We start from the raw sequence: 25,157 nt of genomic DNA on the forward strand, positions 1-25,157 counted from the left end.
GCTGGAGGCGTTAAATCGGTTCGAAAATGGTCTCAATCGATTCGAAAGGTTCACTTACGCAGATTGATGAAATTTTGAAAAATCAAAAGAAAAATTGATCATTTTTTTTTACTAAAATCCAAATTTTTGTAAAATTCTCAACTACCTATGTACATATTTATTTCAAAACAGAAACCTACTCAAGTAAACATTATTAGAGGAGCAAAAGTATGAAAATTTGCAAAATCATCTATACTTTTGCTCAAAATACTTTTTTTAAAAACTCGACACCCAATTTTTCCTATTTTTGAACCAGAGGGGTTCTTGAAAGTGATCCCAATACTTGGTTAATCCTGCTTCAAAAATGACCAGAAATTATGATCAAGAAACAGATTATTATGAGGATTTCAATTTTTTTCAGTTTGATATTTTTTGGACTTACGAAATGATTGAATTACCTAATTTTGAAATTATGATCTAAGAAACGTTTGCTCGTGTTTACCTCCACTCGAAGTACCTATAGTTACGTGAGTATTCACTTGATAATTTCGATTTTTTTCTTCTTTTTGAATTTCATTTTGGTTTAGGTACAAAATTTGTTTTCTTTTGTAAGTTTTTGTCGTTATCTTGTGACGGTCTGAGCATTGCTTGCATAATAATTACCCGAGTGAAACAAGAGTGAACTTTCGTGTACAAAATGGGAACGAGTTTATTTTTCAAATACTTCAAAATACGAGTAGGTATCCCATATAATATTCACATTATTGATACTACATATAAATTGCACAAATTAATCATAAAATATTATTGATGAAATTCATAAAACATGGCTATAGGTGCTTATAAAAAATTACTAGTGAATTACAATATATATATTTTTTTTGTAGAGGGTACAAAATCGAGTTGAATAGCAGTTGGGGAATAAATTCAGGTCTAGGTACTTTGAACTTGAAATTTTCTTTGGAAAAATCATTTTTTCGAATTACTTAGATGAGCTACGAACTACGATATAGCTTAGTATACGTCGACGGATTCCAGAAGAACGACTTTAACCTTGATGTGGTCTTTCGGGCCAATATTTATTTGGATAGAGTGAGGTACGACTCGGGTACGTCCACGTCGATGGAATCCCGATTTGCTTCGGTTCTGAGGGCTTTTGTAGTGCAATGCTTTGGGCTACTTTTGTCTGGATATCATTTAGAATAGCAGTATGGATTTTATCAGCGGCTAGAAAATTACGCATCTTTGTTTGAATATCCTTAGATATGTTTAAATAATCATCGAGAGAGCTGCAGATCTTGCTGGTATTTTCCATGGTGTCGTGTCCATCCAAACACATATCCGGTAAATCTTCACACGTAGTGATGAGTTCAGATAATTTGAGTTCCATCGCTCGGAGATCACTTTCCGATTTCGCTAAAGATGGTAATGTCTGTTATTGAAAAACATACACAAGGAAAAAAGAGTTAATTCTCGTCTTTTAAGGCTAATCGATTAAGTAATTCTGAAGCAAAAATAAACTGCTCAAAATATGAGCTGAGGAATGTTCAAAAATAAACCTAAATTGTGCCAATAAGTCATCAAAATGGTTAATTTTTATTTGAGTAGATTACTCCCTATATTATGATGAATGATGATAGATTAATTTTTCTTAAAATTGGCTACTTTTTGAGAAATTCTAAAAATTTTTGTTTTGAATTTTTTGGCACATTTAAAAAAAATACCAATTGTACTCAAAATGAAAAGTCACTTGGTGTGGTTTTGACATAATCAATTTGTAAAGTTGAGAATCAATTCGTACTTTTTTTCAACATTTGGAGGAAATAATGAAAAATTTTCAAACGAGCCAAGAGTAATGTTTGATTCATGCCTACTATCACAGAAAGAAGTTGTCGACCTGAAATATTACTACCCGCGATGGAGAGACGATAAATTTCAAAATACTTACCTTAGTTTTATAATTTTGTTCGAAACGTTCGTTAAATTCCAAAATTTTATCCAGTTTATCTAAAGAATTTTTCTCATGATGTTTGTTAGCGTCGACGAATCTATTCAATGTTCCTTGAAGGTGGATTATCCTATTTTCGATGTTCTTAGATATTTCCAAGTTTTCTTCAAGATGGATGTCGATGTCGTTGATATTACTCTCAGCTTCATCTCTGCTTGATCGCGATTCCAAGAAGTCCATATGATTAGTCAATTTGAGTTCTATCGATCGAAGACTACTTTCGAATTCCGATGACTTGATTTGCTCAGATTGTAATACCTGTTGTTGAAACACAAACAGAAAATAATTACATAGAATAGACATATACCTATTCAAGGCATTCGTGAATTATGTATTGGGAAAATTCCCTATGAAGAACGATCATTGAATTTAAATTTGGCGTAGAAAAAATTAGGCAATTTCTAGAAAATAAAATTGAAAATTTTTATAGACGAAATTCTTTAAAGTATTCGCGTACCGAGACATGTATTTTTTTTGATGATGAATAGCTTTTTAATTATATTATAGGAAGAGAATAATTTTACCTCGGATTGTGTCGAAGTTGAACGTTTCATCGGTGCCAAAAAATTTTCAAACTTTACTTGAAGTTCGATCATCTTGTTCTGAATTTGCTCAGAAATTTCTAATTGGCTATCAAGTATAGCGCCGCTGACTCGTGATTCGATTCCAGTTTGATTCGAATTAAAAGACTCGTAGAGCGAATTGAGATGACGATACATTACTTTGGCTTTTTCTGGACTAAGATCTTCTCCGGGTTCTATAAATGAAGACATTTGTTTGATTAATGATTCTCTTTTTTGGAATAACGAGTCTAAATTGACTCTGGTGTCATGGTCAGTTTGTGTTGGCTGAATTGAACGATCCATACTGATGCTGGATTTTGTCGATGAAGTTGATACGATCGGTTGCATAATTTTTTTCAGCGTCGTTTGTAAATCGATTACTTTTCGTTGTATTTCTGTCGCAATTTTTAGTTGATTTTCGAATTTGGTATCGCTGTCTATGTTCACTTCGATCTGGATTTGATTCAAGTTAAACGAGTCATCAAGTTGAGAAAGGTGAGAGTTCAGTATTTCTGCTTTTATTGCGCAAATATCATCGTCTATTTTGATCGATTCGATTCGTCTGATTAAAGAGCGTTGTTTTCGGATTTGTAAGTCAACATTTTTTTCGGTTTCGGATTGTTTTGCTGGATAGGATTGATTGCCTACCTGGGCTTCTGCTGATGATTTTGATTCGAACGATGATATGATTTTCGCCAATTTTATTTTAAGGTTTGTTGTCTTCAAATGGGTCTCGCGCATTTCCTTGGCGAAATCCGGATGGTTCATTGATGAATATCCACTGTAGGTTGTTATTAGTTTGTTTTCATTTTCTACCAATTTCTCGTGAACGGATATAAGATCTTCGTAAAATATTTTTGCTTCAGCCGAGCACATTTCGAGCTCCCGTTCTAATATGTATTTGCTTTTCTAAATCACGGATTCGACAAAATAAACCCGTACACGCCGTGAAATAAACTGACATGATTTTTTCACTTTTAACGGTTATTATATTTATTACGAAATGTAAGTTGATGTGTAATAAGATTTTCCGAATCTCACCACAACTTAGCTTCACTATAGCGAAAAGAGAAAACCAACACGAAAAATATTCACATAAAATGCACGATGAATACCATTTTCAAACAGTCGATCGATAAACAATACCTACACACTATAACGAATGAGCGTTAAATGACTTGTCGATTTGAAAAAGACTGCATCTGATAAAAGCTAACTACGAGTAGAACTGACAAATGAGCTGACTGTGACTCAAGATTCTAGACCTTGTTCAAGCTCGAAAGTCGAGCATTTTTAAGCCACCAGTGTATCGAGGTGTTGCCACTTTCCGGTTTGTACTTGCAGTGTTGCAGAATACTGATTTCTTCATACCTACCTATTCAATTCATCAGCTGTTGAGCTAACTTTGTTTGAATTTTTAATTTTTTATGTCAGTCTTGCCATCATTCTGTAATTTTCAAAATTTCAAACCAGCAAAATCGCATGTACCATTGTACCATGTACCTACTGTGGTAATTCTGCATTTTTGTTTTTTGAACATTTTCGGCTCAACTCACGTCAATGTCACAATCGATCATTGCAAAATTTACGATAAAAAATTCTAAGGTACTAGTATAACGAAAAATACTCGAGTACGTAAATCTTAATTCAACCTACACTTGGAGGTCTTTGAATTTGTTGATAATCAGTGATTACTTTTTTTTTGTTGGAGAGTTAATAAGGGTAGGTACATTCTTCATCTTTTGGCAAAGTTTCGATAATTCTTCCTTCACCTCGTATTTCAATTATACAGCTTTTATTTTAAAACATGACAATTTTTAATAATTTATCGATTTACACCCATTTTCAGCAATTTGTCAGAAATCGACAAATCAGCTTCAGTCACTCAAAATTTCAGTTCAATTTGGGTTGGAGGACGTGATGTAAAGTGGGCCCTTGTTAGAAAGGAATTGTTTCAAGATATCCGTCGATAAAAGCATTTGGAATACTTTTTCATGAGGATAAGTTGAATATCAAAAATTCAGTTTAACCCTTGCTTGTGAATTTCACGTCTCCCCATCTCTGCTTGTGATCAATTTTTTGCATCGTACAAGAGAGGACGTTTTCTTGCCTCGGGAAATTACTCAATAATTCGTATTGTGTGCTTTGTCAATTACCGAAATATTTTCTCTTTTTAATCACAAATTAAACTGATCACACTCTCTTTACTTCACCTTTCAGGATAGATTTAAATCCACATATTTCGTTGTATTGCTTACTTATTTTTCAATTTGAAAAAATGTACTGGCACCATCATTAAATTAGAAAAAAATCCTCTCGCTTGCATTGGTATTTTTTTCAAAATTTAAAAGTCCCCCTATTTTTAACAATACATAGGCAATATTATTTTGTCTAGAATTCGAAAACAATTCAACTATTTTTGTATACCCATCCTTCCCTGCACCATTATTTATTTTGAACTAAAAATCAAAGAAAAATTGGTTAATATTTTTTTACCGCGAATGTTCATAAAAATCCAAATTTTGATAAAATTCTCAGTACATATTTCATCAAAACACAAACCTATTCAACTAAAAATTGTTAGAGGGGGAAAAGTATAAAAATATTAGCAAGAAAATCTCAACTTCTCTGCTCGAAATACATTTTTTTAACTCGACATGCAGTTTTTCCTATTTTTGAACTAGAAGAGGTCTAGCTTTCGGAAAATGTTGCAGTAATATTTTCATAAAACCAACTTTAAAATTGATTTCATCAGCTTGGAAGTGAACTTAATGCTGACTTGGTTCAGTCCTCCTTCAAAAAAGACCAGAAATGATCAATGAAATTATGATCAAGAAACCGATCATTATTAAAATTCCATTTTTTTAAACGATTTTTTCTGTTTGAAATTTTTTTTGACTTGCGAAATGATGAAATCGACTAATTTTGAAATCATTGTGAGAGCATATCTATCGAAGTGAGGAATTGTATCACTCTTTTTAAAATTTTTATTATTGTAACATCAATTTCGATCATCGCAACCACGTTCATAGTTCAATTTAAGAGACATTGCTCGTGTTTGTCTCTACGCAAAGTACCTTCATAAAGTACCTACATATTTACTTGATAATTTCGATTTTTTTCTAATTTAATTTTGGTTGATAAAATTCGTATTTTTTTCAAATTTTTATCGTTATCTTATGAAGGTCTGAGCTTTACGAGCAGAATAATCAGCCGAGTGAAATAAGAGTAAACTTTCAAGTATGCAAAAAAGAAACGAATTAATTTTTGAATACTTCACTATATTATACGTAATAATCACATTTTGATACTACAAATCATAAAACATTATCTATACTTAGTTACCTATTTTTAAAAATTAAAATTGAATTACAATATTTTAATTTTTTTAGAGGGGCACAAAAATCTACTGGGATAGCGATTATAGCATGAATTCAGATCTATGTATATACCTACTTTAACCTTGATATTGTCCTGTGAGCAAATTATTCATTGAATTAAATGAGTTACCTACCAATACGACCTACCAACTACCAATATTATACCCATACGTCGATGGTTGTGAGGGTTTTTGATTTTGCAGTTCAATGCATTCGTCTACTCTCGCCATGATATCATTTAAAAGAGAAGTGCGGTTTTTGTCAGCGTCCATGAATTTACGCATCTGTGTTTGAAAATCCTTAGATGTGTTTAAATAATCATTGAGAGAGCTAGAGATCTTGCTGATATTTTCCCTGGTGTCGCGTCCATCCGAAAGCAATTTCGGTAAATCTACACACGAAGTGATGAGTTCGGACAATTTGAGTTCTATCGCTTGGAGATCACTTTTCGATTTCTCTAAAGATGGTAACGTCTGTTATTGAGAAACATATACGAGGGAAAAAGAGTTAATTTTCGTGTAATAGGATAATCGGTTAAATAATTCTGAATCAAAAATGAACTGCTTAAAATATACTCAAGCTAAGGAAAGTTGTTCAAAAATAAACCAAAAGTACGAGTATGTCAATGCCATCAAAATGGTCAAGTTTTATCAGAGTAGATTACCTACTCCTTATAATGACCGATGATTAAAATTTGAAATGTGCCTGAATGTTAAGTACATTATGTAGGTCCTATCATGTTATTTGGGGTTGTCCTCGTGAAAAATTTCATACCTACATTTTTTGAAAAAGATATGGGTTATTTTTGATTAATTCTAAAATCTTTTGTTATGGATTTTTTTGAAAATCCAAAAAAAATTACCAATTTGTAGGTACACAAAATAAGAAGGAGAGAGTTGTTGTTTTGTGAAGTTGGGAATTTTTTTTCAAAAACTTCCTATGAAAAACGATCATTGAATTTGGATTTTGGTGTAGAAAAAATTAAGCAATTTCTAAGAAAAAAGATCGAAAATGTTCAGATGAAATTCTATGAAATAAGTATTCACGTAGATACCTAGATTAGATATATATTATTTATGATGAATAGCTTTTAAATTAGTCAGGGAAATAATAATTTTACCTCGGATTGTGTCAACGAAGATGAAACTTTAATCGGTGCGAAAATTTTTTTCAACTTTGTTCGAAGTTCGATCATCTTGTTTTGAATTTGCTCAGAAATTCCCAACTGGCTAGCAAGTATTGGGCCGCTGACTCGTGATTCGATTTCAGTTTGATTCGAATTAAAAGACTCGTAGAGTGAATCGAGATGATCGTACATTGCTTCAGCTTTTTCTGGACTATAAGATCATCTTTAGGTTCCAACAAAGATATTCGTTTAAATAATGATTCTCGCTTTTGGAATAACGAGTCTATGGCGCTGGTGTCAATCGGTGTTGGCTGAATTGAACGATCGATATTGATGTTGGACTCTGTCGATAAAGTTGATGCGATCGGCTGCATGATTTTTTTCAGTTTCGTTTGAAAATCGATTACTTTTCGTTGGATTTCTGTGGTAATTTTTTTTTGATTATCGAGAGTGGTATCGTCGTCGGTGCCTGCTTCGATCTGGATTTGATTTGAAATAAACGAATCGTAAAGTTGACAAAGGTGGTTGTACAGTACTTCTGCTTTTGTTGCGCAATTAATATCATCGAGTATTTCCAGCGATTCGATTCGTTCGATTAAAAAACATTGTTTTCGGATTTGTAAGTCTGCATTTTTCTCGGTTTCGGACTGTTTTGCTGGATGGAATTGATTGCCTACCTGGGCTTCTGCTGATGATTTTGATTCGAACGATGATATGATTTTCGCCAATGTTATTTTAAGGTTTGTCGTCTTCAAATGGGTCTTGCGCATATCCGCAGCTAATGTGATCTTTGATGTATAGTCATTGCTAGTTGTTTTATATTTGTTTTCATGTTCTACCAATGTCTCGTGAATGGACATTAGATCTTCGCGAAATATTTTTGCTTCAGCCGCGCACATTTCGTTCTGCCGTTCTAATATTTGCTTTTCTAAATCACCGATTCGATCCGATAAATCATAACACGACATGTAACTCATAATTTTTTCACGTTCAACGGTTATTTATTTACAAAATGTAAGTTGGTACTAAGATTTTCTAAATCTCACCTCACCACTTCAACCTAGCTTCACATTGGGGAAAAGAGAAAACTTACACGAAAAATATTCACATCAAATGCACGATGGATAATTTCAATCAGTCGAACGATAAGCAATACACAGTACACACTAACGAATGAGCTTTAAATAACTTGTCGATTTGAAAAAGACTGCATCTGATAAAAGCTAACTACGAGTAGAACTGACAAATGAGCTCAGAGCTGACTGTGATTCAAGATTCTAGACCTGGTTCAAAGTCGAAAGTCGAGCATTATTAAGCCACCAGTGTATGGAGGTGTTGCCACTTGCCAGTTTGCACTTGCAGTGTTGCAGAATGCTGGTTTCTTGATAGGTACCTAGTACCTATTCATCAAGTCATTAGCTGTTGAGCTAATTTTGTTGAATTTTTGTTATTAATCTTGCCATCATTTTGTAATAATTTTCAAAATTCAAAACCAGCCAACGTACTGTGGTAATTCTGCATTTTCTTTTTTTGAACATTTTAATGTCACAATCGATCAATGCAAAATTTCCGATAAAAAATTCCAAGGTACGATCGAGTATAACGAAAAATACTCGAGTACGTAAATCTTGATTCAATGAAGGGTACATACTTCATTCTTTTGGTAAAGTTTCGATAATTCTTTCCTTCACCTCGTATCTCAATTATGCAGCTTTTATTTTAAAACATGACGATTTTTAATAATTTTTCGATTTACACCCATTTTCAGCAATTCGTCAGAAATCGACAAATCTGCTTCAGTCACTCAAAATTTCAGTTCAATTTAGGGTTGTTCGTGTTGTAAAGTGGGCCCTTGTTAGAAAGGAATTGCTTCAAGATATCCGTCGATAAAGCAATTTGGAATACTTTTTCACGAGGATAAGTTGAATATAAAGAATTTAGTTTATCCCTCGCTTGTGAATTTCCTCTCTCCCCATCTCTGCTTCGGATGAATTTTTTGCATCGTACAAGAGAGGACGTTCTATTGCCTCGGGAAATTGCTCAATAATTCGTATAATTTGTGCTATTGTCAATTGCCGAAATATTTTCTCTTTGTAATCACAAATTGAACTAATCACACTCTGTTTACTTCACCCTTTCAGGTTAGATTTCAATCCACAAATTTAGTTGTATTGCGTATACTTATTTTTCAATTTGAAAAAAAATGTCCTGGCACCATTATTAAATTTAAAAAAAATCCCCCCGCTTGCATGGGTATTTTTTTCAAAATTCAAAAGTCCCCCTATTTTTAACAATAAACAAGGCAATATTATTTTGTCTATAACGTCAATTTAGATCATATTTTGGGGCTATGAATTGATTCAATGACTATAGGTACTTTTTTCCAAAATACAAAATTTTCAAAATTTGAGTGCTCCTGACTATCAAAACTACGTTCAAAGTTCGATCTGAAACGTTGCCTGTGTTTGCCTATACGCGAAGTACCTTCTTAAGTAGATATTTATTTGATAATTTCGGTTTTTTTCTAATTTAATTTTCGTTTACAAAATTTGTATTTTTTTTTGCAAATTTTTGTCGTTATCTTATGAAGGTCTGAGCTTTGCTAGCATGATAAGTAAATTAATAATCAGCCGAGTGAAACAAGAGTAAACTTTTGTGTACAAAAAGGGAACGAATTCATTTTTGAATACTTCATAATATTATAATAATATAGGTAGGTATGTAATATTCACACTTTTGATACTACAGATTGCATAAATTAATCACAAAACATACTAACTTATTATGTAGTTATTTTTAAAAATTAGAAGTGAATTACAATGTTTTATTTGTTTAGAGGGCACAAAAATCCAGTGGAATAGCGGTTGTAGCATGAATTCAGATCATAGGTATAGGTACTTTAATTTCCGGATCCGCTGTGTTTGAGAGGGCTTTTGTAGTGCAGTGCTTTTGGTTTACTTTCATCGGAGATCTTGCTGATATTTTCCATGGTGTCGTGTCCATTCAACATGTGTAATCCCGTATACGTTCACACAAAGTGATCAGTTCAGACAATAAGGAATCTATCCTTTGGAGATCATTTTCCGATTTCCTTAAGGATGGTAACATCTGTTATTGAGAAACATACACAAGAAAAAATGAGTTAATTTTCGTATTTATATAAGCTGATAAGTTGAGTTATTCTGAAGCAAAGCTAATTTGCTTAAGTTATGAGCTGAGGAAATTTGTTCAAAAATAAACCAAAAGTACGTGTATGTTGATAAGTCATCAAAATGGTCAAGTTTTATTTGAGTATTTGAGTAGATTATACCTACTCCCTATAATGATTAATGAATGAAATTTGAATGTCTTTACGAAAAATTTCTTAATTTTTTAAAAAATTGGGTAAGTAATAAAAAGTTAGTTGGCGTGATTTTGAAATTTCTAATCAATTTGTAAAGTTGAGAATCAATTCGCACTATTTTTTCAACACTGGAGGAAAATGACGAAAAATTTTCAAGTGGGCCAAAAGTAAATTTTTGATTCAATGAAATGGTGCTCGAGGGCTATCGTCATTAGAGAGGTGTGTCCGACCGGAGATATACCATTACTTTAGATGGAGAGACGATAAATTCCGAAACACTCACCTTAGTTTTATAATCTTGATCGAAACATCTGTTAAATTCCACAATTTTCTCCAGCTTATCTAGAGCGTTTTTTTCATGATGTTTGTTAGCGTCGATGGATTCATTCAATGTAGTTTGAAGAGAAATTATCTTATTTTGGATATCCTTAGATATTTCCGAATTATCTTCAAGATGGGTGTAGATGTCGTTGATAGTACTCTCAGTTTCATCTCTGCTTGATCGCGATTCCATGAAGTGCGTAAGATTAGTCAATTTGACTTCTATCGATCGAAGGCTACTTTCGAATTCCGGTGACTTGATTTGCTCAGATTGTAATGCCTGTTGTTGAAACACATACAACATAAAATAATTAGAATGGGCATACCCAAGGTTCTAAGTGAATTATTGGGAAAATTTCTTATGAACAACGATAAAATTGAGCAATTTCTAAAAAAGAGATCGAAATCTTCAAATGAAATTCTATGAAGTATACTTATGTAGGTACCTAGGTAACTTTGTATTTTTTATGATGATGAATAGCTTTTAAATTACTTATAGGTAGGGGAGAATAATTTACCTCGGATTGTGTCGACAAAGATAAAAGTTTAATCGGTGCAATAATTGTTTTAAACTTTGCTTTAAGTTCGATTATCTTGTTTTGAATTTGCTCAGAAATTTCCAACTGGCTATCAAGTATTGGGCCGCTGACTCGTGATTCGACTTCACTTTGGATTGAATTGAAGGATTCGTAGAGCGAATCGAGATAATTGTACATTACTTCAGCTTTTTGTGGGCTAAGATCATCTTTAGATTCCAACAAAGACATTCGTTTGATTAATGATTCTCGCTTTTGGAATAACGAGTCTAAATTGGCTCTGGTGTCGATCGGTGTTGGCTGAATTGAACGATCGATATTGATGTTGGATTCTGTCGATGAAGTTGATGCGATCGGTTGCATGATTTTTCTCAGTTTCGTTTGAAAATCGATTACTTTTCGTTGGATTTCCGTGGTAATTTTTTGTTGATTATCGAGAGTGGTATCGTCGTCGGTGCCTGCTTCGATCTGGATTTGATTTGAGATAAACGAGTCGTAAAGTTGAGTAAGGTGGTTGTACAGTACTTCTGATTTTATTGCACAAATACCATCGGGTATTTCCAGCAATTCGATTCGTTTGATTAGAAAACGTTGTTTTCGGATTTGTAAGTCTGCATTTTTCTCAGTTTCGGACTGTTTTGCTGGATGGGATTGATTGCCTACGTGGGCTTCTGCTGATGATTTTGATTCGAACGATGATATGATTTTCGCCAATTTTATTTTCAGAGTTGTCGTCTTCAAATGGATCACACGCATATCCGAAGCGAAGTAGTCCGTACAGAAATAGGTATTGGGAGTTGTTGTTTTATATTTGTTTTCATTTTCTATTAATGTCTCGTGAATGGATATAAGATCTTCGTTAAATATTTTTGCTTCAGTCGCGCACATTGAATGCTCTCGTTTTATTATCTCCTTTTCCAAATTATTGATTCGATACGATAAATCATTACATGTCTCTTTGTAAACGGACATGATTTTTTTTTACAGATTATTTATTTACAAAATGTGAGTCGATTCTAAAGTTTTTTTAAACACCTAACCACACTATACATGCGAACCGAAAAAACCAACACGAAAAATATTCACTTTGAATGCGCGATGAATGATTTCGAACGGTGGACTGATTATAACAATTGAACAAACGAATGGACTTTGAATAACTTGTTAATTCGAGAAAGAAAAACAGAACTATCACTAAGGTAAAAGAACTAACAAATGATAGCATAGCTGATTGCGACCTGCGAGTTGAGACGTTGTATGCGTACGAGAGCCGATCGTTTTCAAATAATCATTAGGCCCATGTTGGTGTTGTTACTTGCCATTTGCCATTTTACACTTGCGATGCTGTATTTTATTCATTGACAGTTGAGCAAATTTTATTGAATTGTTAATTGTTAGTCAATTCATCAATTGCATCATTTTGTAATTTTCAAAATTCCAAATCAACAAAGTGGTATCATGTGTACTAATGGTAGTTCTATAATACATTTTCTGGTTTTGAACATTTTCTGCTCAACTCACGTCAATATCACAAAAAGTATCAGTTCTAATCCGTAATCGATCATTGCAAAATTTACGGTAAATACTCGAGACCTTAGGCCTTGCGAGCATACCGCATCAAGCGTGTGTTGCGTTTTAGGAAAACATTTCCAATATTAATTCAATAAAAATCCTTTGAATTTGTTGATAATCAGTGATCACTTTTTTTTTGGCGGAGGGAGTGAAGGGTACATCCATCATTCTGTTGGTCCTATCTCAATTATAGAAGTTTTGAGGGGCTCGCTACTGGAACTTCTAAAAAAAAAATTGATAAATATTGAAAAATATTTAAATATTTTGAAATTGAAATTTGAAAAAAATACGTATCAATCTCTTTACAATGACAAATAACTACGTTTGGCTTGCCTTTAAGTTGTTCACAATTTTCAAAAATGCGTTACCTTATCGTTATCAAATCAATAAGAAATGGTGCCAAAAATTGTCTTACCCTCTCATTACATGTAAACATCAATGGATTTTTCATTCTGTAACGGAAGAAGTAGGTCTAAGTTGAAAAAATTATTGAGTTACAAAACTATTAAAAAATGAATAGTTAGTATGATTTTTAAATTTTTGTGAATTTTTAGCAGGCTTCAATTTTTATTTTCACGAAAAAAAAATGAGAATGTTATTCAACGCCTGAACCAGGTTTTATTCTTCCTGAAGGAGTGGAAAAGAGGCTAAAAATTTTTTTTAAATTTTGAACGATGTAAATGAAAAATTGCTGAACGGTTTATATACTGAAATCGACATACCCAATCGATTTCCACAAATTTCGAGCCGATGTAGAGTCTCCAGCAAAAATTATTATTTTTTTTCAGAAATTTCAAATTGCTTTAGAAAGCGTTGTATTCCAAATCGATTGGAGCAAATGAATTGCAAATCCGAAGTGACTGGTCTAAAAGTGTTTTTTTCTTCTTTTTAACTAGGTACGTAGGTATTTAAAAACTTCAAATTGACTGGAAAATGGTCGCAAGTCGATTCGAGAGCTTTGCTTTCAAGGTTGAAGAAGTTTTGAGTAATTTCTTGCAAAATAAAATTTTCAAATGGTAAAAAATGCACCTTTCAATCCGTCACCTTCAAATTGCAATTTAGCTGCCCTAATCGATTCGGAAATGTCGAATTTTATAGGATTAATTTTTCAGCAGCTGAAGGTAATTACAAGGCCTTCTGGAGAGATGTGTGGTATTGCTGGAGAATAGTCATAGTCAACTTTTGCTGGATTGGAGGGACCGAATTTCGAGGGTGAAAGAAGTTTTGAGTGGCTTATTGCAAAAATTGAAGATTTGGGATTTTTTTCAAATTTAAGATTTTCAAATGGTAAAAATAATACCTATCTACCTGTACGTTTGAACCTGTTACTCCTAATTTGCGATTCATCTACCCTATTCGATTATTTGCTAAAGGCTCAGAATGGCTTAAAAATTATGACTATAGATTTGGGGGTTGGGCTCAATGTAGGTACATAGGTACCTACATCTACATATAAACTGATGTTTGTATACCAAGAGACTATTTTCGCCATTTTCAAAAATTCGTCAAAAATCGAAAAATCAACTTCAGCGGCTCAAGACTTGATTCTGTGGTCTGGGGCATATGCTCTTTCAAAGAACCAAATTTCAGATCAATCACAGTTGTACAGATTGTAGTTTTCCTTCTCGGAAAGGAATTGCATTGAGTTTGAGGATCCTGCATAGGATTCGTCGATAAAAGTATTTGAAAAACTTTTTCACGAGGATCAGTTCAACATTGAGAATTTTGTATTTCCCTCGATTGTAAGTCTCCCCTCTCCTCACCTCTGCTCATGATCAATTTTTTGCATCGTACAAGAGAGGTCGATTCATTGCCGCAGGAAATTACCCAATAATTCACCTCGTTTACCTACTTCGCCAGTCACGAAATATTTTCTAAATTGAACTGATCACTCTCCCTTTTCTTCACCTTTCAGTCTAAATCCAAATGACAAATTTCGTTGTATTGTTGAGTCCTTTTCCAATTTAAAAAAAAAGTGTTCCGGTACCATCATTAAATTTTTTTAAAATCGTCTTTTGCTCGCACAGGTATTTTTTTAAAGGTCCCCTTATTTTCAACAATACACTAGGAAATTTACATATAACCAAGCTATGCCAGCTAGTATAGGCTACGTAAAATACTCACCAGCCAATTTATGTCTAAATTGATTGAAATATTTACGAGACCAAAATGATGACACGATATCAATTTATTCATACGGTATACTTATGCCTATATATGAAAAGGACCCTATAAGCATTTTTCTTCGTCTGATTTCTGTGGTCTATACCAATATTCTAAGTATCTAGACTTCTAGACCGAAGGCTAAATAACTAAACATGCAGAATCGCGTGGTAAATATGTAAAACGATGAAGATTACTCTTCGTGATTCAACTAGGTGACTCGAATAAAGTCGCGGTATCTCATTTTATTTTATTTCTGTCACGTAAGGGCGAAAACGTGTGGTAGGCAAAAGGAAAGAAATATCATCGAACGTTTCCGTATTTCCGCCCTTTACGTTTTCGTCATTTCTCTCAGTCGTCCAAATTGAGTTAGAATTGGAAAAGATCTCGACTTGCGACGAAACGTTCGCCGTTTATCGTTGATCAAACATCGAGTTAAATTCAAATTCACGCCGATTAAATATCCGCGTCTTGCGCCTATATTGAAGATAATCACCGCAGAAAAAAAAGCGAGCCCATTAAATTTGATTATATTCGTCGTTGTACGAGTATTTTATCAACGGGCGCGAATTTCGGTATATTTTTCTTTCGAAATCGTTTACACTTGGCGAGAATTGGGATGAAAATGGAATTCTACCACTATACGAAGAAGTCGTCCGAGCAGAGAGAATGAACAATATTACCTATATACGAGATGTGAAAAACACTTTGCACTCGTTTGGCGATCGTTTTAAAATACTTTTCTATCTCGTACCATCTGCGTCTGTATCTAATGAAATATTTTTTTGCCTTTTTTTTTTGGAAAAGTCGAACTTTTGGATTGGTACTCGTACAAATGCGTAGGCGAGAGAAAATCTGAACCAAACCGAACCGAACGTTTCCATTATCTCGCCAGCTCGTTTGTTTTTAAACGTTTTCACATAACTGGGCCGAGTAATTACTACAAAAGGGATGAAAAAATTCGCAAAATCGTTATATCTTCGTATTGTTTTTTTCCCTCCATCTGTACAGATGTTAAAAGTGTATCGCACGTGGTGCTGAGAGTTCGCCTTTGCTTACCCCCCTCTCCTCAAACCCACTGTTCAGTGTTCAGATGTGTAAAGTGCGTTATCAGTCTGCTCGTAAAAATAAATTCTCTTGTTTTTACTTTTATACGTTTGCATTTTTTGGTATTTTTGAAACGCGGCGGGCGCGAACAACCAACTTGGCTATAAAATAAATTTGTATAGGAAAAAATTTCGTTTGCAGATATTCTTTATTGTGTAGACGCTTTTGTAAACTCGTAAAAGCTTTTTTCTTTTCTTTTACCAACAAATTGTACTCGTACATTGCGTTATCTTTAAACATCACTTTTTACCTTTTTAAACGTCGCTTGCACCGTCGTCGTCGTGCTTGCTCTCCGGACTCTCGTAGGCGTTGATAGCTTTAAAGCTTTGTTCGCCAGTTTCATAACTTCAAAAGTATGACTATAAAATTACAACAATAGGATGGGTAAATGTTGTAAATAATCGTCGACCCGGGATTTTTTTTCTCAAAACCTTTTTTGGGGTGGTTGTGAGCGTGTTTTTTTCAAACTTTTCCTCGCAATTACAGATACGTCAGTGTTGTCTACTCGAACACGTTTGATTTAACATCAAAGCGAGCTTATTAAAAGGTCGTGAACGTGAAGTAATTTTCTTATTAGCTTTAATTTGTGGTAGATGAATAATCTAATATATACGAGCACGTCGAGAGATTTTCAAAGTCTGAAGGCTGCAGAGCATTCTGCCAAATGGAATTTTGACCTCGGAACGTTTGATGGGTTTTCAGAAAATCAGAATTGATTGTTCAAAAGATGATGATGCTTTTGGTAGCTTTTGAATTATACCTACTTGTTTATGAATGGTGGTTTTCTTTCGAAATAGTTTCATTGATAATATGTTTGTGGGTTGGTGAGTTGAAAGCCAGGAGGGTGAGAGGGAGGGAGAGAGGGAAGGAGAGGCAGGGGAATAAGCCTTGAAATTTTCTCGCATTAAAATTTCTCTGAGACTGTCATTTGAACGCTCTTAGCTGAAGATTGGTTGAACTTGGAGCAAATGTGTTTGTGGGGTTTTAAAGAGAATAGCCCAAAAGTTTAAAATCAGATTTTAAATTTGAAAAGCTCGAAACTGAATTTTCTATGTGAAAGCTTGACTTTTTATAATGAATGCAAAAGTTTAAATCTGTCATTTTTGAATTGACTATAGGTATGGTAAATCTGCATCCTTTTTGAAATTCAATTTAATGACGCTGGGCTCGAATATTGAGTTCTTTTTTTGAATTAACCCCTCTGCCCCACCTCCTTCTTTTCTCTTTTTTTCCCAACACGTTCAAAATATCAAGAAATTGAGACTGACGTGTGATATGATTTATCAAGTTTCTGAGGGGACCCTGAGTTCAAATATCTACTTATTTTTGGGATACGACCCTTCAATAACTTTCATCTTTCCAGCCTCCAATTTCGGAAGTGTAATGTTATTTATCAGGTTTCTGAGGGAGCAGTGAGTTCAAATATCTACGTATTTTTTTGATACGACCCTTCAATGACCCTCCAGCCCCTAATTTCGGACGTGTGTTTTTTTGGGGTGTTTATAATTACAAGATTATTACACCCGTAAAAAGGGGGAGGGGTTAGATTTGGTTTGTGAGGTTGGTGTTTTTTTGTTAGAGAGATGAATTTTTGTATTTTATTTATCAGGTTTCTGAGAGGGCCCCAAGTTCAAATATCTACATATTTTTTTTGATATTACGACCTTTCAATGACCCTTCAGCCCGAAATCTTGAAAAAGTTAATAATTAGAAAAAAATGATGTGACATGTTAATTCTTGCTAATTTGAGGTCGCTGAATTCAAAATTATCATTCACCAATTTTTTGAATTTGACTCTTCAGAGCTCATCAGTCATCACTGTCATCAGTGTCATCACTCATCAGTCTGTAACTTTTTCAGTCTTTTTATGAGAATTTTCGTTAGCTTATGTATTACTCACTGTTTACATTATAAACTCCAATTTTTTCTTCATATTCATTATATCTGTGAATTTTAGAGTTAGATTAACAATGAATAGAAATTATATGTACTTATAGTATTTTGTTGCTTGCAACCTTGCATACTAATGAAATTGGATTATTAATACAAATTTTTATTTTTGTTTGTTGCAGGTAAGTTGAAATAATGAAAAAATAATTTGGAATTTAGTTTATTCGAAACTTTACGAAATAGCTCATAAAACCAGGAAGTAAGTTTTTCTAATCAATTTTTTTAGAATTCATGAAGGATATGGATGATTTGGATACCTATCCATGATAACTTGATGATTAAAATTCATAATAAGTTTGTGATTCTTGTGCAATTCACACATCATTGAAATTCTTTTTTTTTTCGAGTGTCGTAAAATTTGATTAAAAATCCTGGAAAAAATTTCTGAAATAGACTGACCATTTCGACTGGAAATTTATTACCTAGTTGAAGAATGAAAAAAGTCTCTAATTTTACTCATAAAATTATGATGTGATTTTAATTTTGTAAAACAGATTACAAGTAGGTGTTCAAAACTAAAATATCGTAAAATTTGACGAAGGGTTTTAAAAGATTTCTGAAATAGACTAGGTAATAATTCTGATTAAAAATTTATTGGTTAAGAAAATCATGAGAAATTGCATCAAATTTCGCTGAAAAATCATTTTAAAAATCAACAATTCTATTTTGTGTTAATTTTGGGAATCTTTTTAATCAATTCATCCAAAAAAGTGTAATAAAATTTTTTTTCTCTTTTTGAACTGGTTTATCCATTTTTTTAAAAATCCTTCTTCCCCCCTCTCCCTCCCACAAATTTTGTTTATTTTTCGCGTCCTAAAACCCTCATTATAACTAAAACTTGAAGAGAAGAATTGATTTTTGAATTCTTTTGGCGAATTTTTAAAAATTCAAAAAGTCGTCATATTTGTATAGATCTTTTTTTCACGACATTTCAACTCGAAAAAGTCTCTTTTGGGCTACATATTTCGGAGCCCTGAGTGAATTTTCAATTTTCTCCAGATATTTCCAATTGCCCCAGAATGCTCCAAAAATGATTGTTTTTCAATCTTATGATTGTACGATAAACTCAACAGACGATACCCAAACGAATAAAGCGTTCATAAAATTAGTTTTAATTTTTAAAAATTATTTAATTTTTTTTTTTTGAATTTTTTAGTTGCTTAAAAATATAATTTTGTACTGACTTCGACTTTTGCATTCAAAAGAGTCAACAATATTTTCCAATCAAAATTATGTACAAGCGCTAAATTTCATTATTAATCCTTCTGAACTGGTTTGAAATGCCTTGAGAAATTTGAAAATTGTACTGGAGGCTCTGAAATGATCCAAAAATGGTTGTTTTCGAGTTTTGGGATTTGAAATGAATCACCCAATCATCCATACTGGTTCGTTTCGTTTGAGAGTGTATTTTTTTGCAAAAAAGTTGAAAATTCGTCTTGGTAGCAGCTTTTTTGAATTTTTAGAATTTTGAAGAATTCTCCACTTCTAAAATGGAACTTGAATGTTTAAACTTTTGATTGTGACGGATTTTACAGGGACATAATTTTTTGAACTAGATTGGTTTTGTCTAAATGGAAAGGTTTCAGTAAAGGAGCTAGTTTCAGTTCAATTCCAATGATCCTTTTTGTTAGCATTTTTTTTAAGAATGCAGCGAAACGAGAGATGATCCTAGTAATCTGGAATGAGACTACAAAAACCTTGGTTCATGAATGACAAAATGTTTATGGTAGGTAATTGATGATTATTGATTTATCCAACTGCTTCTTTTCTGTCAGAATTGGCTTTGCTATCAAATTGGTTTATACCTTTGATTGATGTTATGGAAAGGGAGGGGAGAATGGAACAAAAATTGAATTTTTCAGCATAACCATCAATAATCATGTTGGTGAGGTATCAAAGTTTATATTTTCAAACTTCGAATTAATTTTTGATATCAGGATTAAAAGATCAAAAAATATTCATCATCATTCACGTACCTACCTAGACCTACCTAAATGTAATTCATGGTTTTTTTACTTATGAAATTGATTTGTGAAATAAGTTTACCCTCTTTGACTATGGAGCTCTTTTATAATGCCTTAACCTAGCAGCTGAACCTTTTTTCGGCAATTTTTGGAATGGTATCATTTGTTCAAAATCTCATTCTAGAATGGTATGTTACTACGTAATTTGAATTTTTTTTTCAAATTTCGAGTTTACTCGTTCACTCTTGTTTGATCCAGTTTTTTGGTATTTTTTTTTTCCATTCAAAACAAATAGTTTCAATGCGCTGCTCTATGCCATCAAAAAGTTAGATCACCCCTCTCCCCTCCCAGCCACCACAAGGTCTTTTCAGCTACTTGTTATGGGAATTAAATTTCGTTTTAATTTCCGTAAATTCGAGATGGCAGTTTTAAAAAAATATTTTCATCGTTTTCGTCGTTCAAAATTGTTCATTTGGATACCTACTAATTTATTCGCGAAGAAATGCGCAGCAATAATTGAAAATTTATGGTTTTTTAATTCGAGTTTACTCGCTCAGCATCCACCGAGTCATTTATTAGAGCGTAAGGGCATCTAGGTTCAATTTAATTAAACCAGCTCGGCTTAAAATTCGTTGTTAGCTGAAAAATTTACAACTAATTTGCAATATTAGCGGTGGTGAAATGAATTGTTTTGCGCTATAGGCATGTATTCGTGTGTAGGATACGATTCGAGTCTCGTAATATTTCAACGTTATTACAAATAACTTCAGGTGGCTATATCTGAAGAGCAGTACGTTATGGTGTATTTATGCTGTATATAGAAAGTACTGGATGCGGAGGTGATGATGGTGGAGGTAAGAGAAGAGAAGAATGAGTGTAACAATCAAAGTGAGAGAGAAATAAAGACGATGAGATAAATGTTGCTGTCAGAATTACACATCTGTTTGGTTTTGCTGTATAGCATCGGGTTATTATAACCGAGTAAACTGTATTACTACGATTTGTAGTTCGTATACTGACCTTATCGCCTTGTGGCCAACAGTAACACCTCTCTGCCTCAGCATCGTGCCATCGTTCATCGTCGTTGTCGTTACCACCTTAGCTATTCCTATATTCGTCGTAGTGCTCGTATTTCTATCTACAATGTACGTAATAGGATTTTAAATTAAACGAGCGTAACACGACGAACTGATGCAGAAGCAAAGTGCGAAAGAATGCCTGCGTTATAGAGAAATAATACGATTAAAATTCATTTGTCGTTAAGCTACCCAAGTACCTACACTACGTATTAAGTCCTCAGCCTGTTAAAGTTTTAACATTATTTTGCTAAGAATTTAACGAACCGAGATTCTATAATCCTCTTACCGCATTGACATGTTGTAAAACGCACATGCAAAAAATAATCGTGCAAGTGACAACTTTCCCGTACTACGTATGTCTATGCGTTTTGCTCGAGATGTCGGATATACCTTTACCTACCTACGAGTAGAGTACCTTTGCCCTCGTCCAGAGTCAGACAACTTCCAAAAATAGCTCACTTTTCGAAATCACGCTTCAGGTGGTTATCAATTAGGTATCGGTTAGCTTGTCTCGGATAATGGTGTTGGCTCTAATGAATACGTATTGTCGTGTGGCAACTGGCAACTTGTCGTGAGGTCTATTCTCTTTATTCTGTATGAAGTCGAGGTAATCGTATAGCCTTATACACATAGAGCAGAATACTTTGTTTCTAAGCGTTCTAAAATACATTAAGTAGGTACCCGAAATTCAGGCTATAAAGTCGTTTGTGTTTTGCTTTTGAATAGGGTCTGGGTTCCTTTAATGAGTTAATGTGAAAATTTTACGATTTCGAATCCACCGAAATGCAATTAGATGTGTTTCTTTACCCGAAGCAAAAATTACTTACCTTATACGTACGTATACTACGTATTCGTATCGTATACGAGTATGTATAATGGAATGAAAGCTTGAATGGATTAAAGCTATAGTTCGTCTCTAGGGTTTATGTGGTATTGTCTTTAGAGTGACGTAAATTGTACTATAGACTATAGTCGAATATTGAACTCGAGGTGGGAGTAAGAGTGAGAACAGGTGATGTGTGGGAAGTTGGAATGAATTAAGTTAATTTCGCTAAAGAAACGATTTTTTCCGAATAAAACCATGTTGATTTTCTATTTTCGTGTGTTTTCAATGGAGACGTTCACGTTGGTAGTCTATATTCTATACCCTAAAAAGTGCTCTAGAAATCGACTTTTTTTAAAACCTCTCGGGGACTGAAAAGTCTTATATTTTATGGGTATTCACAAGCACCCTCGTTCCAAAAATGCAATGTTCCCAACCCTAAGTCTGTGGGCTCACCCCCTGGGGGGCTCCCGAAAGTCGACTGTAAATACTTTTCGGGGACTATGGGAACATTATATTTTTGAAAAGGGCATATACCACTGATTGAAAAAATAAAATGTTCCCACCCCTCCGACCATGGGCTGAGGTACCACCCCCCTAGAGGGGGTGTGAAAGACCGTCTTGTGGTGTGTATTTTCGTAATTTTTGGGTGAAATCTACACTGTCGTATTGTTATAGTTTAAAAATAATCAATACCCCCTTCCTCCCCCACCCCTGAAAAGGGTCCACCCCCCTCAAAATTTAAAATGCGTATATTTCCTGATGTAATGCACTTATTTGAGTGAAATTTTTTTTGTTAGGTTACAATTAATGCTTAGAATTTGAGAAATATTTTTTCCACTCTCCCTCACCTCCCACTCACGCCTCATCTTCCTACTCAGATAATTGAGATCACACAACTTTAGCTGTAATGCAGTTATTTTCGCGCGGTTTTCGCTATTAACCTTCAAGTTAAACCTGTAATGTAAATAAAGGAACACTTACATCATCCTTTGTACTCCTGTTTCATCCTCTCCCCTCCATTACTTCAAAATTATCTATTTTTGGTCACATTTTTAGCAGTTTTGCTTTCTTTTTTTTGTTTGAAATTTTTCATAATATGTAGTACTTCAAATAGGGAACTAGCTTCAGATGGTTAAGTATAAAATTTATTATTCAAAAAATAGAACGAAATCATTTTAGATGCAAAAATTTAATTTTGCCGCATTTGAAATTTTTAAAATTTCAACAATTATTCATGCTTTCAAACATTTTAATTCCAGAACATAAAAGCTAATTATCCCGAGCAAAACGAGAAACGAAGGCAAAAGTTCCAGAAAATTGGTCATTTATAAGTTTGATTAGCATCAATAAGAGTAAAATAAGTTAATTTTATGGGCCTTGCGCTTTGACATTCTTCTAATTGCAGCTGGCGTTTTATAAAAATTTCAATTTCTGAAAGAGAAATGAATCAGCACCAGCGGAGCTCTCAAAAATTGAGATAAGGAAAATCATGTATAGGTACTTTATCTTATTTTCGAAAATAAGTTGACTGGAGCGAAGCAAACCTAATACATTAGTTTTTGAAAACTGATAATTCAGAAAATTGAATAGCATTTCTCTCAGTGTAAATAATAGGTACCTATGTATGTTGATTCTGTTGGCTTTAAAATTTTTTAAATTTCACTTGTTAATTTCCTACAGGTGTTAAATTTTTTGGAACGAAAAACGAGATAACTACTATAACTAAGTATAGGTCATTTATTAGAAAATGTGTAATTCTTGAAGAGAAACTACATCATCTTTAATGAAGTGGTCGATTTTCTTGACATTTTGTCAATTTTTTAGCGAACCTTCACATTTTTGAAAGTTGAATGAGATTCTCATGTACGTAATGGATGGATAGCAATTGGCGAGGCTGAGAGATTTCGGGGAATTTACAATTCGAAAACAATAGGAAAAGGTGTGCGAAATGTAGAGTATACTGAACTCGCATTCATTTCTTTATTCCAAAACTGAAATTTTTTGAAAATTATTTTTCAAATTTTTAAAATGTTAAAACCAGAAAAATTGTATTTTTACGTCTAAAAAGATACCTAGGCCTATTATTTAGTTCTTGAATTATGAATTTTTGAAAGCTTCTGTCCTCATTTCGCTCTAAGGCCAAAGTTTCTTCAATATTCTGAAATTGACATTTTTAAATCAGGGAACAAGACTAAAAAAATGATTTTTTAATCCTAGAATTAGAAATGTTTGATAGCTTTTGCCTTCGCTTCGCTTGGGCTAATCGTTTTTCGTTTCAAAATTTACCAACCATTAAATTTGAAGAATTTTAAAGTCAATAGAATCAACTTACATACCTACTTATTATTTACATTGAAAGTAATGCTATGTATTCAATTTTCTGAATTATAAATTTTCAAAAGCTTTTAGGTTTGCTTTGCTCTAGTTGACTTATTTTCGAAAATAAGACAAAGTACATGATTTTCCTTTTCTCAATTCTTGAGTTTTTCAACTAGAAGAATGTCACGGTTCAAGGTCCATAAAATTAACTTATTTTCAGGGCTCGGATTTTTATGCTGGAGCATACTTTTTGTATGCATAGGGGATAGGGAATTTTTCAATTATCTCCACGATTTATGAAATTTCAAGTAGAATGAGCCTAATTTGTTAGAGCATATTTTGGCATATTTCACCATAAAAGCATGAATTTCAGCATATTTAAGAAATACCTATTTTACGTTTTTAACAGTTCTTAGGGAATGTTTTTCGCTCAATTTCAAATTTTTGCATCATATTAGTAAGTATCTGGATATTTTTAATTTTTTCCCCGCAAAATTTGTAAAACTGTCAATATAGCTCACCCATACCCACTTATTATTTTTTGTTCATTTTAGTTGTTTTTTATTCCTTTAATAATGAAATTCGAATCATCTTTTCGTGATTTTAAAACGCTCTATTTTGTATTTTTGTTTGTGAATTCTTGGTATTACACAAAAATATAAAGTAAGTAGGTATATAAAATCCTATAGGAATTGATTTTTCCTGTAAAACAATGCCCATATCGTTATGGAATATTTAAGCGCATATTTTGGGTTTTTTAGGGAAAGAATATACGAGCCCTGCTCATTTTATACATATTGATCCTATTCAATCTTTTAAATGACCAATTTTCTGGAACTTTTGCCTTCGTTTCTCGTTTTGCTCGGGATAATTAGCTTTTATGTTCTGGAATTAAAATGTTTGAAAGCATGAATAATTGTT

General features: G+C 33.2%; 3 protein-coding genes across 6 annotated transcripts in view; 1 reads left to right on the forward strand and 2 right to left on the reverse strand.

The window, feature by feature from the left end:
- CaMKI (Calcium/calmodulin-dependent protein kinase I) overlaps positions 1-25,157 on the forward strand; it is a 481,648-nt gene that overhangs the window by 154,974 nt on the left and 301,517 nt on the right. The window lies entirely within an intron of this gene.
- Positions 664-3,847, reverse strand: LOC135842567 (uncharacterized). The gene is made up of 3 exons (XM_065360088.1): positions 2,512-3,847; positions 1,928-2,245; positions 664-1,411 (listed from the first exon to the last, which is right to left on the reverse strand). The coding sequence occupies exons 1-3, from the start codon at positions 3,424-3,426 to the stop codon at positions 1,028-1,030; spliced, it is 1,617 nt and encodes a 538-aa protein (XP_065216160.1). The 5' UTR covers positions 3,427-3,847; the 3' UTR covers positions 664-1,027.
- LOC135842568 (uncharacterized) lies at positions 5,811-12,561 on the reverse strand. Its single transcript, XM_065360089.1, has 4 exons — positions 11,239-12,561; positions 10,683-11,000; positions 7,051-10,164; positions 5,811-6,403 (listed from the first exon to the last, which is right to left on the reverse strand). The coding sequence occupies exons 1-3, from the start codon at positions 12,226-12,228 to the stop codon at positions 10,060-10,062; spliced, it is 1,413 nt and encodes a 470-aa protein (XP_065216161.1). The 5' UTR covers positions 12,229-12,561; the 3' UTR covers positions 5,811-6,403; positions 7,051-10,059.

The sequence above is a fragment of the Planococcus citri genome, chromosome 4 (genome assembly GCF_950023065.1).
Source record: "Planococcus citri chromosome 4, ihPlaCitr1.1, whole genome shotgun sequence".
In the NCBI taxonomy this organism is placed as follows: Eukaryota; Metazoa; Arthropoda; class Insecta; order Hemiptera; family Pseudococcidae; genus Planococcus; species Planococcus citri.